The sequence below is a fragment of the Rhodnius prolixus genome, unplaced genomic scaffold (genome assembly GCF_049639745.1).
Source record: "Rhodnius prolixus isolate KJV_2025 unplaced genomic scaffold, Rpr scaffold_2, whole genome shotgun sequence".
In the NCBI taxonomy this organism is placed as follows: Eukaryota; Metazoa; Arthropoda; class Insecta; order Hemiptera; family Reduviidae; genus Rhodnius; species Rhodnius prolixus.
In genome coordinates, this window is record NW_027411592.1 from 9,976,654 (window position 1) to 10,000,000 (window position 23,347).

General features: G+C 32.3%; 1 protein-coding gene and 1 long non-coding RNA gene across 7 annotated transcripts in view; one reads left to right on the top strand and one right to left on the bottom strand.

Annotated features, from left to right (window-relative positions):
• Window positions 1-23,347, bottom strand: part of LOC141448919 (uncharacterized) — a 42,350-nt gene that overhangs the window by 14,957 nt on the left and 4,046 nt on the right. For 3 of the 5 annotated variants that reach the window (XR_012455257.1, XR_012455255.1, XR_012455256.1), the window contains 2 exons: window positions 19,354-19,478; window positions 15,101-15,239 (listed from right to left, as the gene is read on the bottom strand). This is a non-coding gene — a long non-coding RNA (uncharacterized lncRNA). Of the gene's footprint in view, window positions 1-11,440; window positions 11,712-15,100; window positions 15,240-19,353; window positions 19,479-23,347 lie in introns of those variants that run through there. The other 2 variants (XR_012455259.1, XR_012455258.1) reach the window with 2 other exon arrangements.
• Window positions 2,232-23,347, top strand: part of magu (SPARC related modular calcium binding-like protein magu) — a 54,563-nt gene continuing 33,447 nt past the window's right edge. For both annotated transcript variants that reach the window (XM_074117783.1, XM_074117786.1), the window contains exon 1: window positions 2,232-2,379. In XM_074117783.1, the coding sequence (XP_073973884.1) occupies window positions 2,281-2,379 (99 nt within the window). In that variant the 5' untranslated portion in view covers window positions 2,232-2,280. The remainder of the gene's footprint in view (window positions 2,380-23,347) is intronic.

Consider the following 23,347-nt stretch of genomic DNA (forward strand, 5'->3'; position numbering starts at 1 on the left):
GAAGTAGTTAGTACCACATTCTTAGAAAGAAATAATATACTCAAAAGAGTTCCTAAAAAATGAGATTTTCTTCAATGGTTTTAATGACCCTTAAAATTACAGCAGTAAGCTCCCTAAATTGAAATGATAAGGCATTCAGAGGATTGCAATACAACCCTTACCTCTCTCTCTGTCTCTAAATAGAATGGCTGAGAACTGGATCTTTTCCCTTAGCTAACAAAAATAATAAATTTGCAAAAATTCCAAACAATATTTTTGGAAAACGGTTTCAGAGTTAAAATTATGTGTACAAAAGGTACTGTGCAAATATTTCAGTAAATCGGTGAAATTAGTATTGTTTTTAAGACTTTTCACCGGAACTGCAAGTTGAAAGTCCGAAAAAATAGTTTTTTTCAAAATAGTATGTATTTGTGTGAACGTGAACACTGTAGTACAAGCACGAAAACTTGCAAGAATTACTTTTTTACATATTTGCAATGGACCTCTTCCTGCAACAAGCTCAATTGCCATTTTCTATTGCACGGCTGCCGGCTAAATTCAGGAGGCTAAAAGAAAAAGAATTATGTTTGGGTACCATCATGGAACCCAATCGAACAAGAAATTGCCCTATCCTAATACCCTGTTAAAAATTATGGTCTTGTATACTTGTAAATTTTAATAGTTTGATTTTTGGTATGAACACTCACACTAGTTTTGCATACCTAGATTAAGCAATTAAATCTTCTTAAAACCAAAAAGAAAATTGTCCACTTTAACTACTTACATGTTCACTTTAATAATGGCACCTTCTCACAAAATAAATAAATAAAATAATGCTAAAAGCTAAATTATCTAATCAATAAAGTGGCAATTTTAATCAATCGATTTTTTCAAATTTTTACTATTTAATAAGTGATAATTTGTTGTGTAACAAAGCAATTACGTTTTATAGCGCTGACGAAACCACCCCTCGCCAAGTAGAAGAGAATGTTTCAAGTAAAGTTATAGATCGTTACGTATCTATGCAATTAGCATAGAACATTTAAAGGAAAGGAAGGAAAGGGACAAATAAAGCGTATTTGAGAAAATCCCAAAAGACTGGAAAAAATCATTCAGGAAAGCGTGCGAGTCCACCGTAAGTTTAAATTTGATATTTCGCTAGGTGTCACCAGGGAAAGCGACTATAAGATTTTGGTCTAAAAAGACAACTGCGTGTATCATTAAAAATAAATTATAAAAGAAATCTTTCAATTGTTTAACCGAAAGTGCTTCTTTACGAATCGATTTTTGGGGATGTTTTCAGAACGGCACCGAAATTTTTTTAAAAACCTAGTTGTACTAATTGCTATTCAGTAAACATCATTTAAACCACTTTCTTATATAGGGCTGAAGTTAAGCCCTCCTCCAATGCTCTAGTAAAGGTTCAATACCTGATTCTATGCCTGAGTATTTAAAGCCCGTCCTAATAGGTAGTTGGCCGTTGGCCTGAAAAAATAGGTGATTACTTTATTTGAGTAGTAATGTGTAACCAAATGCCCAAGTAGGCGAAACATCAGTCTGCCGGAAGCGAGACATTCTTCCCTTTTAATTCTTTTTCAAATAATGTAAACACAAAATCTTGAAGCACCGTACCCATCCTTTGCAGGATATGACGTTATCCCTCGCAAGCATGAGAATTGTTTTTGCAAGAAGACTCCAGCAGATTGATGTGCAAGACCCGATAGAAGCGAAACACACTAAGTTGCACTCGCAGTGTTTGGGGTGGCACACCCCAACTGGATCTGGAGTGAGGCATTCCGATTTGCCTTTTTCGAATATTCTTTAATTGCCTTGAATAGTGCCGAACCGTCACTCTTGAACTCGTACATAACTTAGGTACGCCAAGTATGCTTGCTATTTTGTTAGAGAACAATGATTCAGCTGTGGTTCTGGCGAAGTTGTGATGCCAAGTTCCTTCAAAAGAATCTCTCTATTGAATGTATCATATTTAAAGTGAACTATCTTTTTGGTACAAATTCTAGGTTTAAAGACAAGTTGAATTTCTGAGTTTTAAATTTGTATAAATTGCAATCATAGATAGTTTTGAGAGGTATTTTTAATAAATCCTCAGAGGCTACTCTCAGGAAACGTACCCACTTATTAAACACCTGTGAGTAAGTGAACACTACCTAACTTCTGACCATCCTTTAAAAAAGTGGGTACTACTAAAACGTTAGAAGTTTTTTTTTTCCTTTCTTTAAGACGTTTAGGGTCTTGTTCAGAGGCCCCCCACTACATCTACGGAGTGGGGACCCAGTGCCCATGCAGTCTTGCCAGTGGCAATGTAGAGACCGCATTACTCTTGCAATGTATCTTCAAATAGTTATTGTAGCCACTCTCGCATCACCGATATTTGCTAAGGTAAATCTTCTTTTTAATTATTATTTATTTTACTTAAAAAAAAAAAAATTGTACGAAATTTGTTTATGCAAACAAACTATTAGGAATTTGAAGTTTTCTTAACGTTAATTAAATTTAAAATTCAGCTTTATCTTTTATTAAGATGAAACACTAGTCCAAGCGCAATTCTTTTATATGTTCCATTAACTTCATTTTATCTCTTTTTTTAACTGGGTGACACAGATAAACCTTAAAAAAGGTCTTTGTACTTTGTACTGTTTTACCTATTATTATACCTGAGGATCCGCTATATACCACCTTAAGGTATAAAGGGAGACTTCTGGTTTTTGTTTAGACCCTAAAAATGCTAAGAAAGTGCAGCATTCTATTTACAAAATCAGATAAAATAAATTATTCCATTTAAAAAGAAACTATTTAAAATGGGTAAACATAGAAAATTAATATCTTTAAAAAAGAAAAAGAAATAGTAGTTTCGGTGTTGTTTAGAAACCTTGAATTCGAAAAAAGTATAAAGAATTGAGTTTTAACTGTCACGAGTTTAACAGCGGAAAGCCTCCGTAATAGATCACTTCCTACTGATACATAAACGAAATTAATTCTTTTATTTGTTTATTTATTTATATGTTTCTTGTTTTATTGGATCAAATTTATTTATAAGTTAAATTTCATTTATTTAGTAGAGGCTGAAGATTTTCAAAAAGCGCTTTTCTATTCTCAATATACTGGGGAGCTTGAGTAATTTTAAATTCAGATTTCCTTTTGTTTTATGATTTTACAAAAAAATAAAAGAAAAGGCAAAACAAAAATCTGCGCTATTAATATTTCTCTTTTAAAATATTATGAAAATCATAAAAATTAAATTTGTCTTGTCTTAAGAACTCTTGAAATATGACAAAGACCCGAAAGAAGGACAAAAACAATTTCGTTGATTTTATCCGTCGAAGCACGCCAGTCTGTTGTTGACTATAGCAAGTGTAGTGCGAGACGGAAGACGAAATCTCTACACCAAACCGTTTATCTACCTCTGACGATGTACGAAAGTCCTAAACCACTGGTCAGAGATACAATGAACATGCGTGAAATTAACTACTGCTGATCTAACCACATTATTTAACAATCAAAATTTGTTTTTTGTAAAGACTACAGCCCTCTGTCTAAAAAAGAAAGCAGATGTCTTTTAAAAGTAGACGAGTGTCTCATTAAAAAACTATCTCCTTGTCTAAAACAGCCATGATATATGAATTTCCCAACTCCGTTGACTTATTTTTTAATTGAAAACAAAAATAATAATCAGGGTCATCCGAATTTTCCTGACACCTTTGGAGGGGAACATAGTTTTTGAGAGCGAACTTAATGTTCTTGGTCTTCAAACTTTAAAATAGGAAACAATTTAATTAATATATCCCTCTGAATATATATTTTACTGTAATATATATTATTTTCACTGAATATTATCCATTTAAATAGTTACAGAATTCACTTAAAAAGCATGAATAGCGAAAAACTGAATGACATTCGTTCTTCAGTCAAGCGAATTTTTTTATGGCGTCCACACTTATAATCAGGAGCGCAATATTTTCACTAAAAGAAGCCTGGCCAACCAACCTCTCCTTAGATGAATTTTACAGAAAAAAAAGTCATATCAGCATATGAAGTTCAAAGGAAATCTTTGGCGTCGTTTTTCTGGAAATCGTAAAAGCAAATTCAGTATACCTTCATTTCCGATTCATTGATTCCAGTCCAAATCCTTATTATCTCATCATATTAAAGAAAAGACGAATTTGAATATTCAGCGAATTTTCCGTTTTAGAGTTATTTTGGAGGAATTAGGTACGTAAAAAAAAACTTGTTTTTTGTACTTAGGGAACGACAAAACTTATATTTTCGATAAAAAGAAACAATCGGAAACTACAAGAATCCAAACTTTTCTAATGACAAGAAAGTAATGCATCTTTTGGCCTTGTACTCGTATTTCCGTTAAAAACCAATACCATACAATTTTTTCATACTCAAAAAGTTTTTGTCTTCTTTGAATAATTAAAAAAAAAAAAAATCACTGATTTATAATAACTGAAACATATTAGCTAATTATGATTGTTTTAAATATTTTCGCTAATTTTTATTAGTCATTAAAAGAGATACTTGATAAGGTATTATGTAAATATGTTTTTGTAGTATTTTATTTTTAATATGTACATAGATCGCAGCATTCACACAGATAACTTTACACAGCTGAAACGGCTTTTCAATCGAATAAAAACAGTATATTTTTTTTTTAATTTAAAGCAGTTTAATTTTAAAAGTTTAGTCGTATCGTGTAAACAGGAAAAAGTAATAGGCAAAAGAGGACGAAGAAAAAAGATAAATTAATTCATCACTGAATGACTAAACATCCACATGTTATTATTCTATTTTTTGCAAGGATGATTTGGATAAAAGTTAACAAAAGTATCTCCTCGAATTTAGAAAATAAAATATTTATATAAATATTTATGATTGATTAACCTTATAGAACTCAGAAAAGTCACTTAAACAAGCATTGTGTCAGCAAAACTCGGCCACGGAAAAGTATTTTTTTATTTTCTCGAAAATGGTTTTCCGACGATTTTCTTTCTATATTCGCATCTTAGGTAAATTTTTTCATAAAGTTAAAAATTTAAACATAATTGGAAAATTTAAAACAAAAAATGCAGCCTAGAAATGCGAAACAACTGAATGAAAAACTGAGCGTTCATATCCACGTTCCGATCACGTGCAGCTCATGAGGAACTTGAACACCCTTTGTACAATAATTCTTTGGTAGGAACTGGACGATCAGAGCGCGGTCACATGTTTCAAACCTGACCGGAACTTTGATGTGACTCACATCTTCGTTTATTAATGTTTTAGTGCGTACGAATTGTTAGCTGGGTTAGGGCCCCTGAATGTGAGTCAGCCTTTCAAGGAGTCTGGAAAGAGGCTTTTGTTTGTAACTTTTTTTGTATCTCTACGCTAGTTCTTTCTGTTTCTATCCAATAGCTAGTTTTAGTAGTATTAGAAGGACTGAGCCTTTCCATGGGCAACTGGAGGAAGAATTAGGCATCAAGAACTGGTGTGATAAAACATCGGCCTTAAATTGCGAGGCCAGAGAAATTTTTTCAAAAATCTCGTATGTTGCTTTAAGTTTTGGGTACTATTAGAAGACAAAAGAAACCTGGTTAGTTTTGAGAAAAATTAAAGGACAGTGTCTATTATCCCTGAATGAAGGGCATGAATTGCAATCCCTTATATTGAGCATATTATTAATTAAAGACAAAATTATTATATATTCTTTGATTTATTCCGCAACTTTGACAATTACAAAAAAAAAGTCCACATCTTTCTTGCATCCAACGTTCATAAAAACGTCGGCGTACAGCGCTACAGTAAGCTTTGGAGGTGATACAAGTCGTTTATAGTTGAATGTATTCTCGATCGCTGTACATAAGTTTTTTTAGGTGACGAAAAGCATAATGCGAAACTGATACTGAAATTTGAAATGATAATTTATGGATGGTGTTTTTAAGGCTCAAATTTTGGTAAGCGAAAACTTTGTAAGATATTCTTGTACATGCCTCGGTAAAACTTTAGTTAAACTGTTAGTAAAGGCACATGTTTATTTTAAAATTTACACAAAGCAACAGCAGAATGCGCTAAAAGTCCTTCATTTAGACGTGCCCCTAAAAAAAACTTACTAGTGTCAAAATAATGGCTCACATGCTACAGGTTGCCGAATGCTTAGCTATTGAATTTGTTAGGCATTCGCCAAACCCTAAGACTCAGCATTTATTTGCAGGCCTTAAGATAACTTTGAGCGTGCCAGTATGTGTTCATGTTTTCTTGTTAGAATAACGCCACGATCATAAAAGAAGTGGATATTCACTTGCTCCTGAAGGATTAGGATAATATAGTTCCCTGTTTTTGAAACCATTTTTTTTTTAACTTGTAAAAAAAACACAGCTGACAGTTAATAGTAACAAAGACTAACTGCGGTTTTTAAAATTCATAAAAAAAATCAGTTTTTCCTCATGTTAGTGTAATTTTTCACATTTTGAGATTCACTGAGATAATATTCACTGAATATTACTAATTGGTTGTTGTCAGTACTACTAAAAACGGGAAATCGCAGAAAATAAATAATATTAGATATTTTGTTTAGGTATGACACCATAAGTTGGGTTTCCCATAAGCTTTTGGGCAATAACATAAAATAAAGAGTGCTGCTGAACTATTAGTTTCCAGTTTTGAGGATTGTATTCGAAAGCAGCTACAATTGTGTTTTATAAACTCATTACTACTTACAAGTGCATAAAATGAATATTTCAGACAGACATTCACGATCTAAAGTGCAATAATGGTTCTGTCACTTTTAACAAGGATTAAAGGACCAGCTAAGATTCCAATTTGAATATAAATGGATTACTGGTATTATAATTTTTTTGAGTTTTTTAAAAATTATCTACCTGGCCTCTGAAGTGCCGTTTCTATCTATTTTAATTTTTTTACAATCTACTCGACTTACTGATAATTAAATATGTTTCTAGCGGAACATGTTGAAATCCGAAGGAAACAGATTTCTTTAAACAGTGAGAATTGTAATGAGCGTTCGTTACAGCTGCGCTTTTTCTTTCTTTATTAATCCATAATGTTCTGGCACTTCACTACTGCCTCGTAAGGTGAGCGCCAACATAAGCACTAATTTCCTGATTCCCTTCAATCCTATTCAAATATTCCTCAGAAAGATTCTCATTAAAGAATATGCGAAAAAGGATGAGAAAGCTTATTTATTTTTGCTTTGTATTGCGTTATTCGACATCGTGCTTGTCTAGGCATCCTGAAGAATGGTCGAAAAGTTCTCATTAAGTAGAACTCTTAGTATTTCTTGGCCTGCGAATTCTTCGACTCATTATGTAATAACAAACTTTAAATGGAAAAGAACTATTTCCTAGCGAATTATTTCTTTATTATTTCAGCACATCTAGCTTGTTTCAAACTAATTAATCTATTTTTCCAGTAACTGGAAAAACCTTTCTTGACTTACTGCTGAATGGTAATTTTAAAGTTCTGTTCAGCTAAAAAACGGATTGGTGTCGTTGTCAGCATGTTTCTAAAACAATTAATTATTAAATCAAATATTATAACATTCAGTTAATGATGTTTTCTATCCGAATTTGTAATTAAGTGGGTTTCGAGTGTGTTTTAATCCAGATTATTTTGCTGTCGTTGAATTGAGACAAAGTAGGAACGTTTGTAAGGCGTCAAAACGTTTCTGGTCAAGGCTGATTTGATATATATATATATAAATGTATTTTCTTAAATTTGCACACCATCTACTTCGACGTAGCTTGGCAATGGACCCGTCCCGATTTCCCTGCCACTTTTTTATTACTGCCTTAAAATCCTCTGTTGTAAGCGAGTTGAGAACCTTCTCCGATTTTCGCTGGATTTCGCCGATCTTTTAAAAATGGCGAACATTCTGCTAGATCATCACTTTCAGAAAAACGAAGAAGACCGCATGAAGAAAACCAAATTTGGCTTCACCAGTTCGTCACGTGCCACAGATTCAGTCGGTTTTGTCGAATATTCTCTACCCAAACTACTCAGAATTTAGAAGGAAACTTGACTGGTCTGGCCGGGCCAGCTGGAGATTTTCCAAATCGCATAATTCAAAACATTGAGAACTTACTCATTACCTGATCGCTGTAAGTGGTTGAAGTGCCATCCAACGTGCGTCAAGTTGTGCTGGACACCACGATTTTTAACATATCGTTTGTACCGTATCCTAGCAACCTTGCTAAGTTTTAGCATTATTTCCCAAAAGAAAGAAAAAAGGTAGCCCCCTTACCTTTTTTCCTGTAATTACATTTCTTTCAGTCTTTGCTTCCGAATGCCCTGTAGTGTCCAATGAATCCACTCTCTTGGGATGTACGCGTACTCAACAGCTCTTCTATGCGCCAGCAACATGATCGCATGGAAGAAATACTTTTTTTGTTTAAGTAAATTTAAAATATTACGAATATAATAAAATTGCTAGCACTGTTCAGAATAATCAATTCTTTGGTGACAATATTTAGCAACAGAGTCGTTTTTTCATTACGATAGTTTGTTTAGGAGATATTTAAACATGATACTTGCATAAATTAAGATCTTGAAATCGCCTATCAATCATGAAAGACGGCCACTTACAATTTTTCGGTTTTGAAAATTGTAGTTAAAATCAAATAATGGAAATGCAGTAAAACATTTTCTTCGGATTCAGAGTTCTTTAATTACAAAAAAAAAAAATTGATTTTACAAATTTGGCCGATCGTAATTCTTCTTTTTGAAAGTGAAAGTGAAAAATTGAATACCTCCTCCCAAATGTAGAATGATTTCGATGAACAAAAATTGATATAAATGTTTTCTGATTTTGAATTTCACACTTTCAGTAAAGTTCTATTCTGCGTTTTAACCTTTAGTTTCTGTCTACGTGGACAATATGCAAACCTTGAAATGATCTATACCTAAAAGTTCTCCCCCTGAGATAAGATCTTACTTTAGAAGGAAATGTTCCTTGATTTATTAACATGAAATCTATTAGTATAGCTCCGTTTGTTTGTTGTTTAAAGACAAAAAAACAAAAACAAAACAGGTATTAATTTATAAATTTGGTCTTTTAATGTTTTTTAATGCATCTTACTCCTAAATTGATTTTCTTGGGCACAAACTGCAGATTTAAAATCAACATATTCTGAATACAATTAAGATACAAGAAGTTTGCGATCGTATTAGATTTTTATTGAGTCAATCCGGAAAAGTGTTTGTTTGAAAGAAATTCAAAAATCATGAAGCTCAAAACTGTTAGATTCTTCTCTCCCTGTCTTCCGCGATTTTCTTCAATCCTGAATGAATTAAGGCTTAACTATTTCACCTAAAATATTTGAAGTAAGTAAAGCAACACTTTAGAGTAATTTATTATTCGCTCGCCTGTACTGTAGGAGTCTGCTCTTGCATTCAACGGTGAAGAAATGGGCGGTTGAATACCAAAACTACAACCCCATATAAGAACATCTAAAAGGTTTACAGTAGGGTATTGAATGATTGGCGATTAAAATTGTATGACAGCTGACAAGCATAGCGGAAGAACGAGTATGGGATGATGTACATCGAGAAAGGTTTTGAGCAAGATGCATGAATCATTTGTTAAATGCGGATCAAAAACTAATGCTGTTATCTCTGGAGATAACATGGATCCACCAATGCCAGAAACGAAACAACGATCAAAATAAAGGGTAAAAACCCGGGCGGCTTGTCACCACTAAAGGCGGTCGATTATATCTGCGACGTGTGTTTTCTGGAAAGCAGAACGATTTATTTTTATTGATTACCTTGCAAAAGGTATTACTGGCGCATTAAAAAGCAAAACAACAAATCATCTTTCATCCAGGATAATTCACCAACCATTAAAGAAAGGATTCAAAGAGGCTGGAAAATGTTTTCTATTCAATGAAGAGGTGATAGTGGCCGTTGATGGATATTTCGCTCACCTCCCAGAATCACAGTTAGCATTTTTGGATTAAGTGTAAACTATTGTAAAAGGAGGCACTGTAAAAAAATAAAAGCATTTTAAGATAAATTTGCATCTTCCTTAAATATTGCAGTGGTTTTACCAAGTAACTTTATACTTTGTTAAATAAGTTTATTGTTTATTCAACAGATAAACATTGCAAAAATACCACATTATTTTAACCTAATTACCAGTAGAAAACATAAAATACATTAAACAGGCATGTATTCTAGTATTGTAAATATCCTGATTTAAGAGGTTTTCAGGGGAAACAAAATCAACAATCACTGTAACAATGTACATAAGCTCTCGTACTTTCTGATGCACTTTTATTTATGCCAAAACACTTAATTTAATTGAATCTTATCTTACTAAATCGCTATCTACATCACATTCGGCTCTCTAAACTTCTAACAGCTGTGGTTAAAGTAAACCCTGCCTCGCCGTTTTTTCTGAACGCTCCTTAAAGTCATTCGTTTGAAATGTTTGAAAGCATTGTTTTGTGAATCACACAATTCAAGTCTGTAAGTCCATGTCGATTAGAGACACTGATAGATATCAGTTGTCTTCATTTTGTTTTTTGTTTTCGCATTTATGGAGTCTCTAAACCATTTTTACGATCTCAATAATTCATATAAGGGAAGTAAATCGCCTGAGAATAGAATAGTCCAGACCACATTCAAATGTTTTTATTAAAATTAATCAGGAAATCGTATAAAAAGGAAATAATAGAATAATCGTTTTTAAAAAAGAAAATTAACCATATTTGCAGCCTTATTCTGATTCAGAGAACAGTCAGGCTGTCGTTCTTAATTAAAAAAACTGATTTCCTTAATTTGCATTTATTAATTTGACTTGTTTTTATTAAAAATATTTGCGAGGGGGCAAGGAAATACTTTGCTTGAAATGACAAGCCTTAAGGCAATTTTAAACATGAAAATTCCTTCAATTCGCTTCTTCGGCTTTTTTGACTGCTCTTTCGGCCTCCGAAAAACATTTTACACGCTACAGACTTGAACATGAAACCTTAAATTTGCTAAACTATCATCTAGCTGAGCTAGACATCTCCATATAATTCGCCTCAACCCCAGTTATAACCTAACCTCACATCAGCAACCATTCTTAAAGACCTTAGAACACAAAATCATATACACAAGGCTAGAATTTTTATTATGTAGATTTTGAAAAATCGATTAATTTTCTGATCTATGTCAGTTTGGTAACTAAAATGTACATATATTTCAACTCATTAACTTTTTCGAAGTCGCTTGTGATTGTTTTCAATATTAAAAGATTTAATTCATATATCTCTAAAGAAAACTATTTTAGAAATATTGATTTAACTTTAATCCGATTCTTTTAGAATCTTTTTTTTTTGGAATTGTTTAAACGCATTTGTTTGCTATCTAGAGAGTGCTAAAGTGAAGCGAATGATTCAAAGAAGGGTAGCCAGGGGCCATAACTGTACTTTAATTTAGATAAAGGATAAAAAACATTATTGTACAGAAAGTTGTATTACTACAGGATGTTATTTGGTTTTTTTATAAACCATTTAATAAATTTTAACATTAATACAAAGTTTCATTAAAAAATAAATCAATTTGACTAACTCTGAGCTCCAGACGATTCACTTTTCTTTGTTAAATCGGTAGTTAAACAGAACCGAAACAGGCATGTATTTGGTGTATGTTTTCAAATTGCTATCTCAGGATTATAATTATTGTGAGAATGGTTTCTTCCTCAGCTAAGATATGCTTTTATTTCGCTCCTGAAAAGATAAATCTCAGCAAGCCTCTGGATGAATGAAGTCTATAAGTTGGAGGTGGCATCGCCACACCCTCAAAAGAGGGCCGATGAGTCTCTTCAGAAGAGAAAGAATTTACCTACTTTGACTCCGAAATTCAACACTACCCAAAAATGTTTCATAAGAAATTAACACAATACTTATTATAGTTACAATTAGATTGGGCAGTTGGATCTTCTGAAGTGCTTAAGACAGACTCTCATCTGCTCTATATTGTATTGCCTTCCAGGACAATCACTAAAAGAGACGAAGAGTCGCCTCCTTGTTTTCGAAAGATGTTTAGATTACAGTTTGTGGGTAGTAAAATAAATCCAAAGCCCTTCTGGCCCGAAGAAAACTAACTCAAGTAGAGTAAAGGCCAAAAATTCAACACCCGGACTTGGATTCCGCAAAAGTTTGCTATTAATTTCATCCCGTTCACTTAATCAGCATCTTAATTCCTCTACATCGAAAAATATGTTGTACTGTGCTTATTTATTTTGCCAAATAGACGATTGATTAAATAACTTTGTTTGCATATATCTCTGTTTGGATAGGACTAGGTTATGATTAAAGCTTCGAGTTTGATTAAAAAAGAAAAGAAGGAAAACATTAATGCAAGTATTACAAGATTATCAGATACTAAGACAAGATTGTAGCGATGACCTTGCCTGTTGAGAAACGCTACACACCAGTAAGTAAATAAATACATTCCAGTGACTAGAGCTGAATTTAATTATCTGACCTCACATTAGTTCTAACAATTAAGTAATAAATATTCATTCGAATGGACTTAAAACAATTTAGTTAAACTATTTTGCTTTCTTTTACCGCCTTTATTAAGGACGTTTTCGATCGTTCACATTTTATCTTTATTAGTTTTACCTTTAATTTTCATGTAAATAAAGATCTTCTTGGTGCCCTATGAATGATCAAATCGCAATTAACGAAAGGCCTGAATTGGTATATGGACAAAATATTCTAAAAAACGAAAAATTGCAGTTGCTTGAAGCTGATTGCATTCAAGTATCACCATTTCCCGTGCAGTAATCGAGTGTAACGAGAAATTGTTGCTGAATAAAAAATAATTGATTGTAGAACTATCGAAAAGAGTTTGTTTTTTGTTAAGGCGACTGAAATAACACAGTGAGAAGTCTTTTTTTTAATAAATTCGGGCGCAATAAATTCATCGAAATGAACAAAAACGTATGTATGCATCGCGTATGAGAAATAGAAAAGATCGTTTGCTCAACTAATATCTCGCTTGACAAGTAAAAATGTGCTCATTATCACTTGTTATTAACCCCTTCTTAAAAGAGGTGTATTTGAAATAGGATGCAAGGATTCAACCTAAATGTAAGTTTGACCGTATGTTTCGAAATTCCAGCGCGAATGAAAATTTCATGAGGTACAGTGATTCACTTATTTGACTGTCTAAATGACTTGGTTTAATTTTGGTAGTTGTCTTCGGCTTGTTCCTATAATATAATAGTTAATAACATATGCACTTCGTTTAATATAAAACTGAAAATTGAAATTTATTTTTGCGCTTTACTTGTCATAAGCAGGGCTTAAGCTTCTAAAACTCTGCTTAAAAACTTTTTAAGCCCTTTTTACCTACCAAACTGGACTGAATTCGCATTGAAATATTTGTTTTTGGGGATAGTACAGAAAAATCTACAATCTTGGGCATCTCCCTAAAGGGTACTTCAGTACGAAGTACACTTAGTTCTAAAGGAACATTTTAATAGTTTTTACAATTCCAACTTTGAAGACAATAGGCGAAACACAAGTGTACGGCGGGTTTGGTGTAGGTGTAACGAACCTTAACAGCTCAGTTCGAGCTACTAACATCTCACTTCTGATCAGGATCTGTGATGACAACATAACCGAAGCTTTTTATATCAAATCAAGTCAAATGGAAATCAAATTTCTCTGCACGATCCTGATGATTCAATCTCTGAAGATTAGCAATCGGACAAAATGGTTGTTGAAATAATTGATAGATTATTGTTTTAATTTTATTTCAGAATAAAGTTTAAGTTTTTTGTTTCATCTATTGGTAATACAGGAAGTCTACTAGACATGCATGATTGACACCTAAGAATAGAACTGTCGGCATTTCTTTTATAAGATTTTTTACATTTAGTCTGCTTGAAATAAGTCATACAGATCCAATTAATGAGCAGCGGGGTGAGGAGTTAATTTCATTCATCTTATTAGAACAATACTTAAGAGGAGCACAGCTAGTTATGCAGTTCTAATTGATTCGGCGTCTTTGAAACTTAATTGATAATCGATGTTGTGACTTCTTCCATTGTTTCTTGCAATAATCTCGAAAGGAAATTATTCATCTACTATTCATTTAAAGAAAACGAAGTAATCTTTCTAAAATAATGGAGCATTATTCTTCCTGAACAAAGAGATGAATTGATGTATCTCCGAAGATTTTTTTCCAAGAATCAGTCGAACTTTATTTGGATGCTTCATACACCTAAATTTCAATCACTTTTCTTCTTTATCCATTATTTATTAAATTATGTATGAACATTACATCAAAATAGCCAACCGCACTAATTAAATTCATACAAGTTAACGCACCAAGATCAGAGCAAGCATAAACTAAGAAACTGTTTGCAATAGATTCTGGAATACTTCCTTTAAATGCGAATTGAAAAAAAAATAAAGTCGCAAGAAAAATTATTATGTAAGTCGCTGTAAGGATAAGTCGTGTTTTACACAATACATTTTTTTCCGTTGATGCCATTTTGTTGCATTATAACTCAACTCTGTCCATAAATAAGGTAAATTGACTTCTGGGTATTAAAGAAATTGCAATATTGAGCCTCCTTCTAAAATTGGATCCTAGGCGTATGCGATACCCTTCAAAATATCGGTTTCAACCGGAGTGATGACCCGAGTAGATCCTGGTATCGTGGTTGCCGTAACAATGCATGCGAGGCTCATGATTCCAAGGATTAATAACGATCTGGTTTAATCCTGAATAAAAGCAGAGGAAATATTCCTATCTCTAGACGTGTGATTCTACTGTTCGTTGAAGGTATAAAATATAAACACCGAATTTAAGCAAATATTAAAATTAAATTCGTTATTGGAAGGCAAATATATTTAAATAATTACTAATTAAACAATAATAAATTTATTACTCATTAAGAAATTAAGCTTTTCCGTTATCACAATATGCTGCGCTCTATTTGGCTATCTAATCAATTAGATGCATAATAAAATATTTTATATTTATATAATACATTATTCATTGAAAATTTGCATATAATCGTGTTCATAGCAATTTAATTTCATTGATTAAGATTGATAATTTATTATACAATTTTTATTAGAAACTAATTGCTTACCAGTTATAATTTAGATTTAGGCGATGCATTTGTGCAGGCGAGACTCCAAACAAGTAATGTAGTAAGTAAGAGAGTGCATTTTAAAAATCAGAGGTCGGTGATCCTAGTGCAGAGCCGTTACTTCCAATCAGACGGTTAGCTAAACAAATAAATCGATGCTTCTACTTTATAGGTTTTTTAAGTAAATAATAAGTAAAATCTATACCAGTTCAGTAATATTGCGAAGCAATAAAAAATTAGGAAAAATTGTTTCATAAAAAACATAAAATATTTCACTTAGTTCATACTTTGGGATTTTTAATGTCGCAAAAGGGCCTTGATAAACAAAAATTTCACAATTCTGAATATCATTCAGAATTCATTCAGATTATTACCATTCGGAGCTCTTCGATATTCATTAAGTTAAGGATAACAAACTAAAAATCAAAAAAAGGGAATGAAAGATCTCTATTTTTGAATATTTCCTAAAAGTGATTTTTGTTAAAAAGTCCTTTTAATAAATTCAAGGTTTTTTTCAGATAGTTTTAAAAATAGAAAAAAAAAGAGTTTAGAAGTCAAAATGATTCGATAACTTATTTATCATTCTTTTTTTCTTAAAAATGGAAATTGGTTTTGGCTATTATTTCTGTTCAGTTTGGCGAATACATATTTTTTTCAAAATGAAATAAATTTCACATCTGTTTGGGAGTTAAGGCATTTCATTTAAAAGTGTGGAGAGAGCTCTGATGCCAGCTATTAGGATAATGTTTAGGCTATCTATTAGTTAAGAGTTATTTCTTTTGGAGAATCACAGACTTAAAAATAATAACAGGTGCAAGATATTACTGAATAAGGCATAGATGATTAAGTAGTTAATCAACTAAAGCTTTTAATAAACGTAAAGCTTTTTAATATACATACATATATCATAACACAGTTTGTGACACGAGCTAGTTATGCCCTTTTCAAATCTTTTATATTCTTTTTAAGAGAATAACGTGAGTGTTAGGAACTGATTTGTTTTTTTAAGTAATTACGAACCAATCATTAAAAAATCCCTTAATTTTACGTTGATTGTATCCTCGATTGCATCCACTTCCTCTAAATAGAATATGGGAAATATATTATTAAATTTAATTTTAAAAAAGCAGATAATAGTTTTATATCAACCGTACATGTCAAAGCAACACAGTATTTTTTTATCATTTAAATTTTCTCATGAAATTCCTCGATGGTATTTCCCGCCGTATCTAATCTAACATGTTAATGGCGCTAACCATATAACCTTATTTTTCTATAAAATAATTCATGTTGATTAAATTTGTAAGCATAAAAATCTCTTGCATAATTATTTATTCGATAGTTGTAATGTTTAACGTTGTGAATTTGGCTGAAGAGATCGTATTTATATTTCTTTTTCGTGTTGCATAATAACTGCATTATTATGCAAATTGATCTTCCTCTCCCGCTCTCGCGTGGCGCTTATTTATTTTCAAGCTTATACACATTTATATAAATGTTTTAAGAGAAAGAGCCAAAGAGATAGAAAAAGGTAGTAATGATAAGATTGCTGTTTTATAATACCCCAGATAGGGAACGCGCCCAGTTCATGTTTTACCCAATTGTTCTCATTATATATGTATATATTTTGAGTTTGTTAAACGATTAAATATTCATCAATGTATGATATTAATCTATAATTACACTATTTAAATATTTTATTAACTAATAAATAACTCATTCTTTTAAAAGAAATTTATGTAAATTTATAATTTTATCAGACACTCTGTGGATAACTTGTTACTTCCATGTTTTTAAAATATTTTAATGGATTAATCATGATTACGGTATAATTAAAAAGAGATTTAATTGTGTCTGTAATATCCCCTTAGTATCCCTCATTCGACACAAATTCCGTCTTTAACTTTCTCTACTCCCTCGTAAGAGGACCTAATGCAGAACGAGCAGATTTTTTTTATTTTGGATTCTGCAAGCCTTGCTTAATATCAAAAAATGAAAACCAGCAACGCAGTGGGAGAGATCTGGCATTTGTCGATGATACGATACTCCCATTTGGAGTGTTAGGCCACGAGTTGCCTTATGTTCAGATCAGTTGTGTGGCGGAATTATACTAAGTGCTGCGTTATACATTCACTCACTTCTGAACCTCCTTTATCTGCGAGGCAATCTATTGTTCTACAAATCATATATAATTTAGATAAGGATGTTAATCGAATAAAGAAATACAACTTCTCTTACAACCATTCTCGACTTCATAACTTTAATTTATTTTTTATTTTCAACTTCGAATTTGGAAACATTATTATTACTAACATTTGCACGTAATAAAACTGCACTCTACAACAAAGTGACGTTTTAAAGGAAATCTGCCCGCTTATCTATTGTTTAAAATGCCCTTAAAAAGTTGCATAATCTTTAAAAAATCGATCGCAAAACTGAAACTGAAAGGGTCAGAATGAAACCAACTTCCTTCAAAGCTGAACCTCTCACCAATTTATGGAAAGAGGAATTTATGGTTGGCACGTGAACAGAATAACTTGCGGAGAGCAAGTTATCTAGAGGCAAGATCTGCGGATAAAAGAAGAGGAAGATGGGGATTGTCAATGGAGCACAACTTGAGGAAAATAATTATGGCCAGGTGTGGTCACTTAGCAAATGCAAAGAGATTGTAGAAAAATAAAGATCATAATAGAAACCAATGTTAACATTCAGGTAGATCAAGTGAAGAATAAGGTAACTAAAACAAAGCAGTAGAAAATTTATTCTTATAAAAGTTATTGATCCTCATGTATCGAAGATACAAAGTTTAGAGAATATTTTAATTGTAGGATGTTTTTCAAAATGGTTATTTCTAAGTAATTTTATTTAAAAAAACATATTTTTACCTCCCTCAATCGAATAGTACTCAAGAAGTACCCCAAACAAAAGTTATGTATTCAATCAATTCACGAGTACACTATTTATAGATTAATGAATTAACTCTTAGATTGATGAAAATTCTTGCTGCACTTTTCTAGAAAAACTCAAAGTTGAAGGAAAACATGCTTTCAGGTAAAGTAATTCATCCTGAGCTCTAAGTTATGTTAAAATTTCAGCTTTCTGAGGTTTGTCGTTTTTGTGACTTTTTTTACATTCAAGCAATTTCTAAAAACCACCTTTGGACTTAATTAAACCATTTAGGGAATCTCAAAACGGGTATTATCGTTGAAAATTGAATTTCAAAAGTTTAATACTGTCACAACACTTTCCTCTGCTAGAGAGGGAATCAATGATTATGGTAATAAATTTTGAAAGAGAGAATCTTGTGATTAATCAATCAGATTTTTATATTGAGGCATCATTTGAGAATTCGTCAATTATATAGGAATGTTTCGATCAAATTACGTCAGTCCGAAGTGAGACTTTAAATAAATATGGTATCGTGGTACTCCTATAGATTTCCATTAAAATTGATTTACTAAACTAATATATTTTAATTTTAAACTTACGTTTCTGTGTAAACAGAATTTTCTAGAGCTGTTATAACATTTTAAAATCAAATAAACGGGCTTTCACATTAGCTACACTCCTTAGAAAAGTTAAATAAGGCAAGCATATCTAAGCGCTGCTATAAATTCTATCCAGGCAAAACTAAGAGTTTAATAGAATCAGATTATTAAGGTTGTGGTAGATTTCATTTCCATATTACAATCTTAATGGGTACCGTTATTAGAGCGTGAACTGAGCCTCTTAGCAAGATCACATGTGCTGTGCCTCTAACAAACAGTACTTTTAGTAGAACAACTGAAAAATGTACGAGGTCCTTTGCTTTTTTTTTTTTAAATAAAAGCAGATCTAAATTGCAATTTTTTTCCCCTCTCTTTTAAAGTCAACATATCTGAATCACAGTTTCTAATAGAAATAGAATTACAGGGCGTGTAAGAGAGTTAGAGTGATGGACAGACACCTATAAAGACATTAATGTAAAGATTAATTTTTAATCCCAGTTGACTCCAGAACGTGTATTTGCGATGAAAATCTGCACAATTGCGATAATTTTTTTGTTAAGCCTTTCAAGAGTAAGGAAATTAAGTGTGTAACATTCATTGCCTCCTCACAATTCAAATACTCACCGCCAATTTAAAATTTAGTTTATCTAGTTTGAAATGTGGTTTACCCATATCCGTTTCTAATAGATAATATTCTGTAACTGTTTTTAGTTACACTTGAAAATTAGATTTATACCATACATAAAATTCTAAGCAATAATTTACCTGATAAATTAAATAATAAATCGCATTTTTTTTTCTTTAATTCTATGTTTTTTCTTGATATGTTGTTGGTAGCCTGAGACTATCCTGTGTTCTAGGTTTCTGGTATGTTCATGATTCCTCCATTCCTGTACAGAAATAAAGAGATAGAAATATAAAGGCAGTGGCGGCGCCAATTGCTCTGATAGATTGCACAACCATGTCCTCCGACAGATCCACCCGGGGAGCGCCTACATCACTCACACTGCCGTACACAGTGCCTCTAATGGTCTCTCTAAATATCAACTACATTCCTGTATTAAATATATTATTTATTCAAAAGGGGGGGAAAAAAACGAAAGAATAACTCTACAGAGACCTGTTCATGTACTCGACTCACTTCAGGTAGATTATCGCCTAATGATGGTCAGAGACACACTCCTATCTATCCCTTGTATAATAATTACAAAGAATAAAAAATTAAAAGAAATAACTTGGCAATCCTGTTCAAATTCTTTCTTTTTTTTCAATACTTTATTCGAGGAATGTTACCATCAAATTTAATTTCAAAGCCGCTGTGGGAAATAATGAGGGATTTTGATGAAGTACTAACTTACAAATTTTCTACTAATTCCCAATTTCATAAACAATGTCCCACGATACAGTTTTATAACTATACTCCTCCCCAGCACAATTCTCGAACCAATGCTCATGGAGAAATTATTCAAAAAAAAAAAGAAATATAGATCTCATTATATGCAATCAGAATATAAAGAAAAAAGAAAACCGTTGCGAACGATTATTTTCGAAAAAATAAAAAAAAATGAAAAACCCTTCTGATAAAATATTACTTCTGGCTAAGGGATTTTTACCGCTGTTGCTTTCGAATACCGGTTACGCCTTACTGAAATAGTTTTTTGACTTGCTACATTTGGTTTGCACTCACCGTTTTCCAAAAAACTTCTTTATTAGACTGCCCAGACTTAGCGTTATTTCTGATTGAAACTCGATAATAGAATATTTAGACACGATCGCAAAGCTTTCTTTTACTGGAAGTAAGAAGAAGTAAAAAAAATAATAACTGGATTGGCAACAAGCTGCCAAAAGCCCAATTTTGGGGAAAACTGCCTGCGTGCAGGTTAAAATTTTCTTTTCTTTTTATTTTGGTTTCCAGATTTTTTAATGAATCTTTCCTAGCATAAATCATTTGCAATTTATGTTTGTGAAATGGTAGATCCCAGAGATAGAGATGAAGTAGGTTATTTACACAATGATTTAGGAGACTCCAAAGAGACAGGAATCGTGATGAGTCACCGTGTTGACTAAGTGCATGATTGAAGGTGCATCAGTGTGAACGATGCGTATGGTGAGTCATCTAGAGTCCTAGTATCTCTCGCACATCTTACTCTTTATAATTGTATTTCGATTTTTTTTTTTTTTTTTTGGAGGGGATGAAAGGGGATTGTCATTGCCAGGCTGTCACTTATTTTATGATTCACTGATGTTTGCGATGTTATACCAATCGTTTCTCTCTAGTTTTATTGGTTTTCTAATAATAATTATAACAATTAAGTCTCGTTATTAGACAGTTTGATTATTAGACTGTCTTTAATGCTAAAACCATATATGACACATCTGGCCAAATATTCATCATGATTCAACAATTTTACTCTTTCTTTTATCTACGTCCCTGTAGTGTTACTCTTTATTTCATCCATGAACACTTTCCCCTCTACAAAACAAACATTCTTTATCATTTGTCCTGATTGCTATCTATTTTTTACAAAACTTCTATTCTTCTCTATCTTCTAACAGCGTCCTTCTATTCCTACGGGCCCCTCTATTTTAGTCGTAAACTTCCTAACATACATAATGACTTCCCAAAAAGTCTGATACAACAGAACCTACATATGTATAACTAGCACGTGTCCAATCTTTTTGAGGGATTTCGCTCGCGAAGTTCTACTCTATAAAATTTCAACTTCATTTTTGAGAATTATTTTGTTTACACATGCAAACCATTTTCTACGAACCATTTTTTTCAAACACATGTAGCTCAAAACTAATAATGCATGTGAGACCTCGATTTCGGAAACTTTACATAATCAAAATATTCAAATTATCTGGCAAAATGCATTTCTTGCTATTCAGGGGAACACAAAATTTGTTTTAAAGTCTGAATATCGAAAATTTTACACTGTCACAATACATACTTTTATTAAAAGTAGGACCAAGTAAAATGATGTTTAGAAAAAAAATCATCAGCTGATATTTTTGAAATGATGCCAGTGTTTTTCTTTTCTTTTTTCTTTATTTTTTTTTCTAAAACCTCATGAAAATATTTTGAAGCAAATTATTCCATTAAAAAAACATAGAAGGTAATTAACCCAAAACAAAATATAAATAAAAGATAAACGAGCTCTGTGTATAAATTCCAAACCATATAAAACACATTTTATACCCAATACAATTTCCATAAATTTTGACAAGACATATGTATTCTCGAAGGAGACTAAATAATTCTAATCAATATAAATCACTAATTCCAAAAAAATAACATTTACATATTACTTAGAGTTAAAATCTGTTTTTTCGTTATAATTTAAAATTGAAATTTAATTAAAAAGTGGCTTTCAAATAAAAGAAAAAAAAAAACAAGAAATGGCCTTCGTTTTTTTTAAAGATTTTGTTGTAAAATTTTTCGATAGTTTAATTAAAAACAATCAAATTATTCCAAGAAGAAATGTAAATTTGTAGGGCGGGGCTCCTGTAAGTCTGTCGTGCTGTTAACAATTTGTTTTGTTCCCATACATATCTGTTTTGGTTTTAGCTTTTTGGCCGATAGTAAATTGTCATGTTGGTTAGCGAATTGAAGACAGAGGTCTTAACTTTAAACAACCCGCTTACTCGGTACGTGCAGATAGTTCTGGAACTAATTACTACGAGGGACAATGTTCGCCTTTGGCAGCAAGGTTAGACAAGAAATAAGGTAGGGGGTATCAGCTACCTAGTAGGTGCTGCTATTCGATTGCAAGGTACATTAAAAGAAAAACATTTATGGTGCGAACCAAAATTGAGCTACTGAAAATCCTAATTCGAAGAGTTCTTTTAAATAGTGTTCAACCATGAACTTTACCTAAAGATGAAGCGAGAGATCCAAATGTTTAAAAGAAAGATCTTGAGATCAATCTGTAGTATATAATAACGAACTTATGTTAATGGATGGAAAAGTTGCCAAAATGAAGTACTGCCAAAGATGTACTTTAGAACAGGATACTTTAAAGTGGTGGGGTGGATTAGAATGGAGGAGAGTGCCATCCCTACCAAGGTGAGACGTGTCGTTAGGCCGTTAGAGGATAGCAGCAATACCAGGATTCTTTAGCATTGAAAATTGGCGGTCCGCAGTTTGGATTCAGGATTGAAAAAGTGACATCTTTAGAAGATTCTGGCCCATCTAAGGACCCCAGTGAAGATGAGAATACTCTCCTGAGTAAAATTGGAACGGAGTAGTTAGGGTAGTCCTCTTGCACCCCCAAAAATAATGCCAACCTACCTTCTTAATAATTTCTGAGATCTTTTAAAAACGAAATAAAAATCCATCAATTCACAGATCAGATATCGTAAAGACTTACGATATCTGAGATCGTACAATATTTACTCAAAAACCTTCAAAACTCGTGTATGTAACATATTAATAGATTCTCTAGAGATGGCACATTTTAAATCTTCAAACCAAGTTAATTGAAGTATAGACTGCCAACGTTTCAGAAATATAACTTTCCTTCAATAAAGATTTAATGGATTTGCAGCCACAGAAATGCATCTGTTAATAATAATGTTTAATTAAGTAACTACTAGTTACATATAAATCTTCAGACAAGCATTTCAATCGTTCAAGACATGGTAACAGGCGAGGGCCCTTCTGCCAATAAGTGCTGTCTCAAAAAATCAGGTCATTCGTTTATTAGGAGTTACAACTCTACATTAGAAATTTATTCAGAGTTTAGCGAATGATATT